The sequence below is a fragment of the Primulina tabacum genome, chromosome 8 (assembly GCF_025594145.1).
Source record: "Primulina tabacum isolate GXHZ01 chromosome 8, ASM2559414v2, whole genome shotgun sequence".
In the NCBI taxonomy this organism is placed as follows: domain Eukaryota; kingdom Viridiplantae; phylum Streptophyta; class Magnoliopsida; order Lamiales; family Gesneriaceae; genus Primulina; species Primulina tabacum.
Window position 1 is genome coordinate 12591766 of NC_134557.1, and position 14225 is coordinate 12605990.

A 14225-nucleotide genomic window follows, 5' to 3' on the forward strand; every position below is an offset into this window, starting at 1 on the left:
ATGAAACTCATATTTGGAATACTGTATATTCTAAACAGTTCCTAGTCGATTCAGCCGCCGCTAAGAAGGATATAGGCCGCTCGAGTTCGAGACTAGTATCTGCGATGTGAGTACCATGTTTCATTGGTAGGAGATATTGTGATGTCCGAGCGTGCAGATAGGTGCTCCTGGTAGAGTGCACTGAACAACCCTCCATAAAGGACTTTCCAAGTGGTTCTCACTTATCGAGTGGAAACGTCCTAGTTTATGGTTGTACACCATTAGTCCTTATGACCCGGGACAACATTGAGACTCTATGTGCTAGCATTACACTTTGACTAGTTTACCGACTCTCAAGGGGTCATCAGGTGGCAAGGTTGGGTGTTTTGTCGAAACATATAGGAGTCGATGCATTGTAGTCTGGGATTCACCGCTTACCTTCGGGTATGGATATCCTATGTGTATGTAGTATGAAATCTCTGATCAGAGTATGGTGGTAATTATGAAAGGGGTTTCATAGATTAAACCATCGATGCAACTACGACATGACACATAGTATCGATTCATTGAGACACTCTCGATATACCAATGATTGTCGAATCGTTCGGGATATATGAGTTGAAGGGACCGTACTGTACGCTAACCATAATTGAATGGTTCTTGCAGGCACTATTATTTGATACCTAGGGAATCATGTAAGCGATGCTGCTAGGCGTTTAACATGATTTGTTGGTTACTATCAGACTTGAGTTCTGACGTTCTTATTATCAAGGAGTTGATAAGTAAGAATGGAGCAATTGGGGTATGCTCGAATAAGGACATGTTTAGTCCGAATCACATGGAGATGTGAACCCACAACTAGTTGTATCAATGAACCATTGAGGGTCACACAAGTGCTAACTTTTTAGATTCCGTTGAAAAGTAAAATAGTTCAATGTGTTGAACGGCTTATAAAGGAGTTTATAAGCAGAAATAAAATAGAAGTATGACTTCAAAAAGGAGAATGTAACTTTTAATTTGAGGAAGTGTTCCTAAATTAAAAGTTGGCCAAGCAAATAATGTATTTGAAAATTGTGATTTTCATAAACATTATTATGGACTAAATTAAATTAATTCAAGTGTTGAATTAATTAAACACTAGTGGACCTAGTAGAGTTCAAATAATTAAATTAATTCAAGTGTTGGATTAATTAAATAATATTGGGCCTTGTAGAGCCCAATTAGAAATAATTATTAAACTAGTGGGCTTGAGTAAAATCAAGTGATGGTTAAATGTTCTCAAATGTGTTTGAGACATTTACATTAAAAGTCCATGGGCCTTATAATTGTTACAAGCCCAAATAGAATGTGCATGGGGAGTTGAAGAGTTGGGAGACAAATTTTTCCATGTCCAAGGCATGGACATGCTTTTAGGGACAACACAACAACTTTTTCCACAACCAAGAAAACTCTCCCTTCTCTCCCTTAGACCATATGGCTGAAATTTTGAAGTATTATTCTCCACCATTTTTGCTTCTTCAATTGTTGATGAAAGCACACACTTCTCAAAGAAAAATGCCCTAATTTTTCTAGTACAAAATTAGGGTGGATCTACCTTGTTAGTGGTGGACCTAATTTGAAGGAAAGATTTCAAGAACAAGGAAGCTTGTAGATTGGGTCATCCATTGAAGAACTTAGTTGTTTGACAACTAAGTTGGAGCCACAATCAATCCTTGTGATTGATAGGTACATTTCTAAACACTCTATGTATGACATATATTGTGTTTTGTATATGATACAACACTAGTACATAGGTGGCCGAAATTTTCTTGTTGAAAATTAATTTTTTGAACTTCCGTTGCGCTTTCGGGCACCTAAAATCAATCCCTTTCACTTGACATAAATCATTTCAGTGAGACATGCTGTAAAAATATTTCATGCTGTAAAAGAAATGCGTAAACGTAAAACTTATAGACCGAAGACGTGACTTCGTGAGCTTCTCGAGGTCAGTAGTAGTACAACCCTCTACAAGAACATAGGCTCTGATATCAACTGTAAAGGCCCGTATTTCGTACTTGAAAATTTGCGGAAAAATTTGAAATTTCTTTTTAAAGTTAAATAACTTGCCTAATTCATAATAAACTGAATAAAAGTTTTAAGGTTTTAATGTAACAATGGAATAAAAGTTTTAAATGTCGAAATAGCAGCGGAAGTAAATATTTGTTTCAAAGCAACAACTTAAAATAATTCATTGCGATAAAGTGAGTTTGCATAAAATAATAAATAAACTGATAAATGAGGTCCTCGTGTTCCTACTACTGCCGAACCAAGATGGCTCACTGTCCCCGCCCTCGGTCCCGACCTCATCAGTACTTACAACAATCAAGTCTAGTGAGTCTAAAGACTCAGCATGCATATATCGTAGATAACAATTAAATATATCATAAAATTTCATGCCGGGTAAAAATATCATGTCGTAAAGCATAACGTGAAAATATCTTGTCATGAGTAATTATAAATACGTGCATAACTGAACTGAAAATCGTAAGTGAAATGTTTGCTCGATAGAGCCCTGTCATGAGATAGCATATAATAATTTTCTGTTGAGAATATGTTCTACACAAGTGGCCCATAACGTGAAATGAATCGTCTGATCAGACTAAACCACAGTATACTGGGCGGTAGAGATCATCACAGCCATTGGACTAGATATCCGTACCAATACATGAACATGAACCGGTCAGTGACCACCGGATGAAGTAATAATCCCATGATAAGCTGCAATCCCATGAACGTGAGGTGACCACAAACAATATCGCATATATCTCAAAAATGAACATTTTATATTTTTATGCACGTAATATAATTAAATATCCTGTTTTATTTTACCGAATGGGTTGGATCGTCCCCAGGCTCGCTGCGACCTAATTCTTACATGAAAAATATGCAAATGATTTTTCCTTGAAAATAACTTAGTCATTGGACCAATAAAAATCGGGGCCAACTAGACCAACAACTAAATTTCTAACCATGACTCCGTACCAACCTGAACCAACATCAAACCATCATTTAGTCATGGTTAACATACACCTAAAATGATGAAATAAAGCTCCGAAAATTGTACAAGTCGAAATTTGGTGAATGGAGGCCAAAAACAAGAAACGCTCTTTCGAGAGTCATTTTGGGACTTCTTCTTCTTTGATTTCATTTATCACTGCCAGGTAAATTTCTTCTCCTCCATTTATAGCTTTCCAGGCTTGTGAAGCCGATAGTAGAGATTTTCTTTCTTTGGATTTTCCGTGATATACAACTTCCATTTTTGTCGAGTTTGAAATCTAATATCTTTCTTTTGACAGTCTACCATGGCATGGTTTTTGGCTAAACAATCCATTCCAAGGATGATGTCAAACTCAACCATATTGAGTTGAATTAATTCCACTTCAAAAGTTTGATTGCTGATACAAATTTTACAGCTTCGATACACTTTGTGTGTTTCAATTGTTTTGCTGGCAGGTGTTGCTACTCTTAACGGTTCACTAAGAATATCATGCTCAAGTTTAAGCTTTTTAGCAAATCTTCTAGACACAAATGAATGTGTGGTGCCACAATCAAACAAAGCATATGCAGGCATTTTATTGAGTAAGATGGTACCTGCCACCACTTCGTTGCTGTTATCGGCTTCCTCTTGGGTTATTGCATAAACCCGAGCATTAGTCTTATTTTCATGTTGCTTGCTGGGCCCCGTCCCTTTGTCCTTGTTGTCTGAACAATCTTTAATTCTATGACCCACCTTTCCGCACTTAAAACAAGCGTCTGTCTTCCGATAACATTCTCCAACATGTTTCTGTCGACATGTATCACACCACTTTCCTTCGGTGTTACCAGCACTGCCAGAATTTCCTTTGAAAGACCCACCTGAATAATTTGGTTTCTTAAACTTGGGACCATTATGAGTAGATTGACTGCTCATCGGTCTTTTGTTCTTGTTTTCTTCATCGCGTCGCTTAGTTTGGTTTCTTAAATTTGGTTTCTTATACTTGGTTTCTGCAGCGCCCATCAAATCCGCAAAGCTGTTTGGCTTGAATACTGCCAATGCAGACTGAATTCGACTGTTGAGTCCCCTTCTTGAATCGATGCATTTTTAACGTTTCATCTGACATGATCGTTGGGACATAGGTTCCCAGATCGTTGAACCGTGAAGTTTATTCCATCACTGACATGTCCGGAGCCTGTTTGAGGTTTTCGAATTCACCCAACTTCTGTAGTCCAAATTCAGCGGGATAGTATTGTTTCAAAAATTCTCTCTTAAAAATCTGCCATGTGATATCTTCCACTTTTGCCAAAGATGGCGACACAGTTTCCCACCATTTCCTAGCTCGGTCTTCCAAAAACGATGTTACAACCTCCACTCTCAGTTCTTCAGGTATCTCCAGTAAATGTAGTTGTGTTTCGACGTTCTTGAGCCAGTTGTGGCTGACTTCTGGGTCTGGGTTCCCATCGAAAGTTGGAACTCGATTCCTTCTGAGAGATTCGTAATGGTACTTAATCCCACGCGGTTGCGGTTCAGGTAGTGGTTGGATGGCGTTAGCCAATGGGTTCACGAATCCTTGTAACGTTGCAGCTACGATAGTAGCTATTGCCATCATATCCTCTTGACTGAGGTTTACTCTCGGAGGTGGTGGTGGGTTTCATTTTGGTTAACGCCACGAGGGTTACGGTTGTTTCGGGGTGGTCTGCCTGCCATATCCTATAAACGTGTATTTAATTAATTTGTTTGCCACAATATTTAAACAAAGGAATAATTTCATTAAATTGTAAAAATTTTCATACAAACAAATATTTTTCAAAACAAATGATTAATCAAATATTTCTAGATACAATCGAAGCCTATTCTAGAACTCTCTCTCCCTACTCGTCTATTACTTCTCCGTCTCCTATTGCCTCGTCAATTTCTTCTTCCATCTGGTTTTCTTCCAGTTGTTCCATGAGTTCCTCCATGTTGATCATTTCATTTTGTAGGTGCTCAATGTAATTCTGCAGTTGTGTGTTGTGGTGATCAAGGTTGTTTACTTGATCTTGTAGTTCTTGTATTGTTCATTGGCTTACTTTTTCATCGATTTCTTGCTCTTCAATCCGCTCCTGAAGACGACGTTGGGTTTTGAGAAGACTATCATCCCAGATTTGAAGCGTAACAACTCTATCTTGCTCTTTCTTCAACTCCTGTTTGGTGATTTCGTGCTGACGCTCCGACTCTTGGTGATAGGCGGTGTAACTTTTAACGTCTTCACGTATTTTCTTTTCTTCCACTCTGACCTCACGAAGATCCTCCATCATGCACACGTTATTCCCGTCCAACTGGTAGTTATCTCTTTCGAGTTTTTCATTTTTTTTCTTTTAGTGTTTTAATTTTCTGACTCCTTTTCCTGAAGTTGATTTTGAAGTTCATTTATAATGTTTTGGAGATCCATACTGGTTTCCTAGAAAAAAACATTTTTATAGATAAGATACTTGTCAAATTTTAAATATGCAATGGAAAGATAATAGCAAGTTTCTAAATAATTTGGTGCACATAATATTTTTTTAGTCACAAGTTTACTACAATCCAGATACTTTATTATAATGCTAATCTAATCGAACATCTCTCCGCCGTCGCTGTCGCTGGCACTCTCGTCTCCGGCCACCTCCATCGGAGCTACCTCCTCTTCCTCCATGTTCTCTTTCACCAAATGTAGGTAGTTATTCTGATCCTGAAGTCTGTCCATAGTGCCGTGGAGAATTTTCGATACTCAGAGTTTGTGGAATGATCGAAGGGATAGATTTTTGAAGTCTATTCGAAATTTAGGAAACAGATGAAAGTTAGACTTAAAGAACGGATGAAAGTTGGACTCAAATTGGGATACACTAGGCTTTTGCCAAAATTTGACTTCGCCAAATTTTGTCTATTAAAATCCCAGCGGGATTATGAACCTGGCGGCTCTGATACCACTTAAATGTCACGCCCCGAGTTCGAAGCGTCGGTGACATCCGGCACTGTTTAACAATTACTTGAAAACAATTAAGCCTCGTATCGAAATGCCAAAAAAACCAGTCTTTTTCATAAATTAAACATTGTCTTTACATTGACAATAGAATTAGAAATACATAAGAGTTTCAAATAGCGGAAACGAAAGGAAAGCAAAATCTTGAGTTCTTATCTTGATCTCCGGTTCACCAACCCCAGAAAAGCATCTTGCTCTTCCTCATTCAGTCGCTCCTCATTTTTATCTGAAATTTGTAAGGGGTGAGTGTTTTGGGAAACACTCAGCAAGTGGGGGTCGATCGATTCCAAAGATACATATAGAGCTTAGTTTTCTTAAAACGTTCTTTTAACAGACTTTCAAAACTTAATATTCTTAGCTTATCAGGACAGAGACAAATAGAATAAATGACAGAATTCCTCAGATGATTCAGAACAATTTAGAAACAGATTAAATCAATTCAGAACAGAACATATCAGAACAGACAGAACACTGTTATTCATCTCATTTACATGGTCAAATTGTCCCCAATATGTTAGTCCTCTAAGGGGTGAGGCCAGAACATGGTTTTATACCCACCAATGGGGGCCAGAACAGAACATGGTTTTATACCTACTAATGGGGGCCAGAACAGAACTACAATTCTCGTCCCATTTCAAATTCGAATCGTAACAGTGAAACCGAATTCAGAAGTCACAGACAGAACTTTTCAGATATTCAGATTTCAGAGTTTTCATACAGACACAGCGGAACCAAGAATTTCGAAGCATAGAGGAGAGCACATAATCGATCGAATTTTTAAACCAAGCAAACCAATATTTTCGAAAAAGACATACCAACATGCATGTCACGTTATCTATATAAAATGTTAAAAATAGAAAGAAGATACGTAAGCGAAAAGCCCACTTACTTGAATATTTATACAAAGCTTTTTCTTGAAATTTTGGCAGCACTTCGGCGCAACTTCACAAATACTGTCTTCGATCGGGGAACACTTCGGTACGGGGTTATTGTATTGGACTGCACGAACTTTCCTTCTTTTCCCTTGCTTGACTTGGCCGAATTTTTGGAGGGTTTTTGAAAAGAAGTGAGGGCCGAAATTTTGGAGAGTGAGGGGAAAGTGGAGAACCGAAATTCTTGTTTGTTTTTGGGGTGCATTTTTCTCAACCACATGAGTGGTATTTATTGGCAAGAAAAACAACCTTCCACCTAGCCCCCCCCTTGGCCGAATTCTTGGTCATCAAGAAAGTTTTGAATGTGATCATAATGTTGGTCCAAAGTTTCATGCATGAATACCCCAAAATCCCATGCATTCTTCAAGTTCTAGATTAGTTATAATGGTGGGTTCAAAAATTCATGCATCCTTAAATGTCACCTTGATTTTCTAAAGGTTCATTTCCTGCATCATCAATATGTCCTAGCTCTTAGCTCCTCCCGCAGCTCCTTCATGGGTTAACGCGAAGGTCATTTCTTTTACATTAATTTGTCCCAACTCTTGGCTCAACTTATAGCTCCCTTTTTGGTCTTGTTAGGACAAACTTGGTTGAGCTGCTTTGAGCTGACAGATTGTGTCCTTGAGCTGGGGTTTTACTCCTCCCGTGACAATACTTCGATGGATGCGGATACTTGTAGCTTGGCCTCCTGTTGAGCTCATTCCCGAGCTTTGAAGTTACTTCCTCGAGTTAAATTTAATGAAAATCTAAGTTAATAGTCAAATTATATAGTTGGAACAAACATTTTTGAGCTTAGTTTGAATAAAATTTCAAGTTCGTATTACTTACTTGATTTGCTTCGGATTGTAAAATCTCGGGTTCTCACATCCCTCCCTCCTTATTAAAAGTTTCGTCCTCGAAACTTGCATTAACTTGATCTTTCGAACAGATGAGGGTATTGTGATCGCATTTTCTCCTCGAGTTCCCATGTTGCCTCCCTCTCAGTATGATTTGACCAGTGTACTTTGACATAAGGTATTGTCCGATTTCTCAACACTTGGTCTTTTGAGTCCACTATTCGGGTAGGGACTTCTTCGTATTTGAGTTCTTCATTGAGGTTTCCCTCAATCATCAGTGGTGCAACCTTGAGTACATGACTCGGACCTGGGACATACTTCCTCAGCTGTGAGATGTAGAAGACATTATGTATCCTGGATATATCAGGCGGTAAAGCTAGACGGTAGGTTAAGGATTCCCACTTTCTCCAGTATCTCGAACGGTCCCACATACCTTGGATTTAGCTTTCCGGATTTACTGAACCGAACTACTCCCTTCATAGGAGAGACCTTGACGTAAGCCTTCTCACCAATTGCCAATTGTAAAGGTCTTCTCTTTAGATCGGCCCAGCTCTTCTGCCTATCCTAGGCTGCCTTGAGTCTCTCCTTGATTATGACTACTTTATAAACGATTAACTGAATAAGTTTTGGTCCGGTAACAGCTTTTTCTCCGACCTCGTCCCAATATAGAGGCGACCTACACTTCCTTCCATACAATGCCTCATACGGAGCCATCTCGATGCTACTGTGATAGCTGTTGTTATAGGCGAATTCGATCAGCGTTAACTGTTCACTCCAATTTCCAGAAAAATCCAGTGCACATGCCCTCAGCATATCTTTGAGGGTTTGAATTGTCCTTTCGGTTTGGCCATCAGTCTGGGGATGATAGGCCGTGCTGAGAGTAACCTTGGTTCCCATAGCCTTTTGGAAACTTTTCCAAAATCTTGGATCTCTATCAGACAGAATACTCGCTGGAATTCCATGTAGCCTCACTATGTTGTCCACATACAAAGTGGCTAATTTATCCAAATTATAATTCATTCGTATTGGCAAGAAATGGGCAGACTTGGTCAATCTGTCAATGATCACCCAGATCCCATCGTGACCCTGTCTTGATCGTGGTAGTCCTACTACGAAATCCATGGAGATGTTATCCCACTTCCACTCCGGTATCTCCAATAGCTGTAAAAGTGCTCCAGGCCTTTGATGTTCCGCTTTGACTTGTTGACAGACTAAACACTTAGCAACAAAGACAGCTACATCTTTCTTCATACCGTTCCACCAGTAATTATTTTTCAAATCCCGGGGTACATCTTGGTGCTTCCTGGATGTACTGAAAATCTCGATTTATGTGCCTCGGCCATTATTTCTTCTCGAATTCCATCGACGTTTGGCACAGACAATCGTCCTTTCATCCAGAGTATTCCATTTTCATCAATTTGAAATTCTAGATCTTTTCCTTCTTGCATTTGTTCTTGAATTTTAAGGATGGAGGTGTCTTGACTCTGCTTCAATTTGATGGTCTCTCGGAGGTTTGGTTGCACTGATAGGGAATTTAAGTCACCTTCCCAGGGTTACTTCGACTCAACGCATCTGTCACCTTATTTGCTTTACCCGGATGGTAATTGATTGACAGGTCATAGTCCTTGAGAAGTTCCATCCACCTTTTTTGCCTCATGTTTAATTCCTTTTGAGTGAAAATGTACTTGAGGCTCTGGTGATCAGTAAAAACTTCGCATTTTACTCCATAAAGGTAGTGCCTCCAGATTTTAAGCGCAAATACTACTGCGGCTAACTCCAAGTCATGAGTGGGGTAATTCTGCTCATATGGTTTTAGTTGCCGTGAGGCATAAGCGATTATCTGACCCTCTTGCATAAGCACACACCCTAATCCTCCCTTTGAAGCGTCACTGTATACAGTGAAATTCTTACCATCCTCGGGAAGAACTAGTACTGGTGTGGATGCGAGTTTTGTCTTCAGGGTTTCAAAGCTTCTTTCACATTCTTCATTCCAAATGAATTTCGAATTTTTCTGAGTAAGTTCAGTGAGTGGAATGGTTATCGAAGAAAATCCTTCCACAAATTTTCTATAGTAGCCTGCTAAACCCAGAAAACTCCTGACTTCAGTCACTGTCTTTGGTTGTGGCCAATCCTTGATTGCCTCTACCTTCTTAGGGTCTAATGACACTCCTAATTCAGAAATTATATGTCCTAAGAACGCCACACTTTTTAACCAAAATTCACATTTCTTGAATTTGGCGTATAGTTCCTTTTCTCGAAGTGTCTGCAAAGTGAGACGCAGATGCTCTTTGTGTTCTTCTTCACTTTGTGAGTACACAAGGATATCATCTATGAAGACAACCACAAACTTGTCGAGATATGGTTTGAATACCCGATTCATCAGGTCCATGAATGCTGCAGGAGCATTTGTTAGGACAAAAGGCATTACCGTGAATTCGGAATGTCCATATCTTGTCCTAAAAGCAGTTTTAGGGAGGTCTCCCGCTTTGACCTTCAACTGATGGTAACCAGATCTCAGATCTAGTTTTGAGAAGACCTTGGCTCCCTTTAACTGATCAAAAAGATCATCTATTCTTGGAAGTGGGTACTTTTTCTTTATGGTGATCTTGTTCAACTCCCGGTAGTCAATACATAGCATCATGCTTCCGTCCTTTTTCTTTACAAAAAGCACTGGGGCTCCCCATGGGGATGCACTAGGGCGAATCTGGTTCTTGTCTTGTAATTCCTACAGTTTCTCCTTTAGCTCCTTTAATTTAGCTGGAGCCATTCGGTATGGTGCCTTTGATATTGGTGCAGCACCAGGGACCAAATTGATTTGAAATTCTACTTCCCTATCTGGTATCTCTCCCGGTAGTTCCTCGGGGAAAACGTCTGGAGATTCTTGAACAATTGGAATATTCTCCAACTTTGGGACTTCTTCTTCTTTGATTTCATTGATCACTGCCAGGTAAATTTCTTCTCCTCTCTTTATAGCTTTCCAGGCTTGTGAAGCCGATAGTAGAGATTTTCTTTCTTTGGATTTTCCGTGATATACAACTTCCATTTTTGTCGGAGTTTGAAATCTAATATCTTTCTTTTGACAGTCTACTATGGCATGGTTTTTGGCTAAACAATCCATTCCAAGGATGATGTCAAACTCAACCATATTGAGTTGAATTAATTCCACTTCAAAAGTTTGATTGCTGATACAAATTTTACAGCTTCGATACACTTTGTGTGTTTCAATTGTTTTGCTGGCAGGTGTTGCTACTCTTAACGGTTCACTAAGAATATCAAGCTCAAGTTTAAGCTTTTTAGCAAATCTTCTAGACACAAATGAATGTGTGGTGCCACAATCAAACAAAGCATATGCAGGCATTTTATTGAGTAAGATGGTACCTGCCATCACTTCATTGCTGTTATCGGCTTCTTCTTGGGTTATTGCATAAACCCGAGCATTAGTCTTATTTTCATGTTGCATGCTGGGCCCCAGTCTCTTTGTCCTTGTTGTCTGGACAATCTTTAATTCTATGACCCACCTTTCCGCACTTAAAACAAGCGTCTGTCTTCCGATAACATTCTCCAACATGTTTCTGTGAACATGTATCACACCACTTTCCTTCGGTGTTACCAGCACTGCCAGAATTTCCATTGAAAGACCCACCTGAATAATTTGGTTTCTTAAACTTTGGACCATTCTGAGTAGATTGACTGCTCATCGGTCTTTTGTTCTTGTTTTCTTCATCGCGTCGCTTGATATCGGTTTCTGCGCTCATTGCAGCGCCCATCAAATCCGCAAAGCTGTTTGGCTTGAATACTGCCAATGCCGACTGAATTCGACTGTTGAGTCCCTTCTTGAATCGATGCATTTTTAACGTTTCATCTGACATGATCCTTGGGACATAGGTTCCCAGATCGTTGAACCGTGAAGTGTATTCCATCACTGACATGTCCGGAGCCTGTTTGAAGTTTTCGAATTCACCCAACTTCTGCAGTCCAAATTCAGCGGGATAGTATTGTTTCAAAAATTCTCTCTTAAAAATCTGCCATGTGATCTCTTCCACTTCTGCCAAAGATGGCGACATATTTTCCCACCATTTCCTAGCTCGGTCTTCCAAAAACGGTGTTACAACCTCCACTCTCAGTTCTTCAGGTATCTCCAGTAAATGTAGTTGTGTTTCGACGTTCTTGAGCCAGTTGTGGCTGACTTCTGGGTCTGGGTTCCCATCGAAAGTTGGAACTCGATTCCTTATGAGAGATTCGTAATGGTACTTAATCCCATGCGGTTGCGGTTCATGTGGTGATTGGATGGCGTTAGCCAATGGGTTCACGAATCCTTGTAACGTTGCAGCTACGATAGTAGCTATTGCCATTATATCCTCTTGACTGAGGTTTACTCTCGGAGGTGGTGGTGGGTTTTCATTTTGGTTGATGCCACGAGGGTTACGGTTGTTTCGGGGTGGTCTGCCTGCCATATCCTATAAACGTGTATTTAATTAATTTGTTTGCCACAATATTTAATCAAAGGAATAATTTCATTAAATTGTAAAATTTTTCAAACAACCAAATATTTTTCAAAATAAATGATTAATAAAATATTTCTAGATACAATCGAAGCCTATTCTAGAACTCTCTCTCCCTACTCGTCTATTACTTCTCCATCTCCTATTGCCTCGTCAATTTATTCTTCCATCGGGTTTTCTTCCAGTTGTTCCATGAGTTCCTCCATGTTGATCATTTCATTTTGTAGGTGCTCAATGTAATTCTGCAGTTGTGTGTTGTGGTGATCAAGGTTGTTTACTTGATCTTGTAGTTCTTGTATTGTTGATTGGCTTACTTTTTCATCGATTTCTTGCTCTTCAATCCGCTCCTGAAGATGGCGTTGGGTTTTGAGAAGACTATCATCCCGGATTTGAAGCGTAACAACCCTATCTTGCTCTTTCTTCAACTCCTGTTTGGTGATTTCGTGCTGACACTCCGACTCTAGGTGATAGGCGGCGTAACGTCTAACGTCTTCACGTAGTTTCTTTTCTTCCACTCTGGCCTCACGAAGATCCTCCATCATGCACACGTTATTCCCGTCCAACTGGTAGTTATCTCTTTCGAGTTTTTCATTTTTTTTCTTTTAGTGTTTTAATTTTCTGACTCATTTTCCTGAAGTTGATTTTGAAGTTCATTTATAATGTTTTGGAGATCCATACTGGTTTCCTAGAAAAAAACATTTTTATAGATAAGATACTTGTCAAATTTTAAATATGCAATGAAAAGATAATAGCAAGTTTCGAAATAATTTGGTGCACATAATATTTTCTTAGTCACAAGTTTACTACAATCCAGATACTTTATTATAATTCTAATCTAATCGAACATCTCTCCGTCGTCGCTGTTGCTGGCACTGTCGTCTCCAGCCACCTCCATCGGTGCTACCTCCTCTTCCTCCATGTTCTCTAACACCAAATGTAGGTAGTTATTCTGATCCTGAAGTCTGTCCATAGTGCCGTGGAGAATTTTCGATATTCAGAGTTTGTGGAATGATCGAAGGGATAGATTTTTGAAGTCTATTCGAAATTTCGGAAACAGATGAAAGTTAGACTTCAAGAATGGATGAAAGTTGGACTCAAATTGGGATACACTAGGCTTTTGCCAAAATTTGACTTCGCCAAATTTTGTCTATCAAAATCCCAGCGGGATTATGAACCTGGCGGCTCTGATACCACTTAAATGTCACGCCCCGAGTTCGAAGCGTCGGTGACATCCGGCATTGTTTAACAATTACTTGAAAACAATTAAGCCTCGTATCGAAATGCCAAAAAAACCAGTCTTTTTCATAAATCAAACATTGTCTTTACATTGACAATAGAATTAGAAATACATCAGAGTTTCAAATAGCGAAAACGAAAGGAAAGCAAAATCTTGAGTTCAGATCTTGATCTCCGGTTCACCAACCCTAGAAAGCATCTTGCTCTTCCTCATTCAGTCGCTCCTCATTTTTATCTGAAATTTGTAAGTGGTGAGTGCTTTGGGAAACACTCAGCAAGTGGGGATCGATCGATTCCAAAGATACATATAGAGCTTAGTTTTCTTAAAACGTTCTTTTAACAGACTTTCAAAACTTAATATTCTTAGCTTATCTGGACAGAGACAAATCGAATAAATTTCTGAATTCATCAGATGATTCAGAACAATTTAGAAACAGATTAAATCAATTCAGAACAGAACATATCAGAACAGACAGAACACTGTTACTCATCTCATTTACATGGTCAAATTGTCCCCAATATGTTAGTCTTCTAAGGGGTGAGGCCAGAACATGGTTTTATACCCACCAATGGGGGCCAGAACAGAACATGGTTTTATACCCACCAATGGGGGCCACAACAGAACTACAATTCTCGTCTCATTTCAAATTCGAATCGTAACAGTGAAACCGAATTCAGAAGTCATAGACAGAACTTTTCAGATATTCAGATTTCAGAGTTTTC

At 39.3% G+C, this 14225-nt stretch overlaps 1 protein-coding gene across 1 annotated transcript; it reads right to left on the reverse strand.

Moving 5' to 3' along the window:
• Positions 1-11213: 11213 nt before the first annotated feature.
• LOC142554581 (uncharacterized) lies at positions 11214-11828 on the reverse strand. The gene has a single exon (XM_075665243.1). It carries the CDS (start codon positions 11826-11828, stop codon positions 11214-11216), a length of 615 nt encoding a protein of 204 aa, XP_075521358.1.
• Positions 11829-14225: the final 2397 nt, after the last annotated feature.

Coding starts and splice junctions, on each gene's coding strand:
- LOC142554581 (XM_075665243.1), bottom strand. CDS start 11,828: ATGTCGCCATCTTTGGCAGAAGTGGAAGAGATCACATGGCAGATTTTT.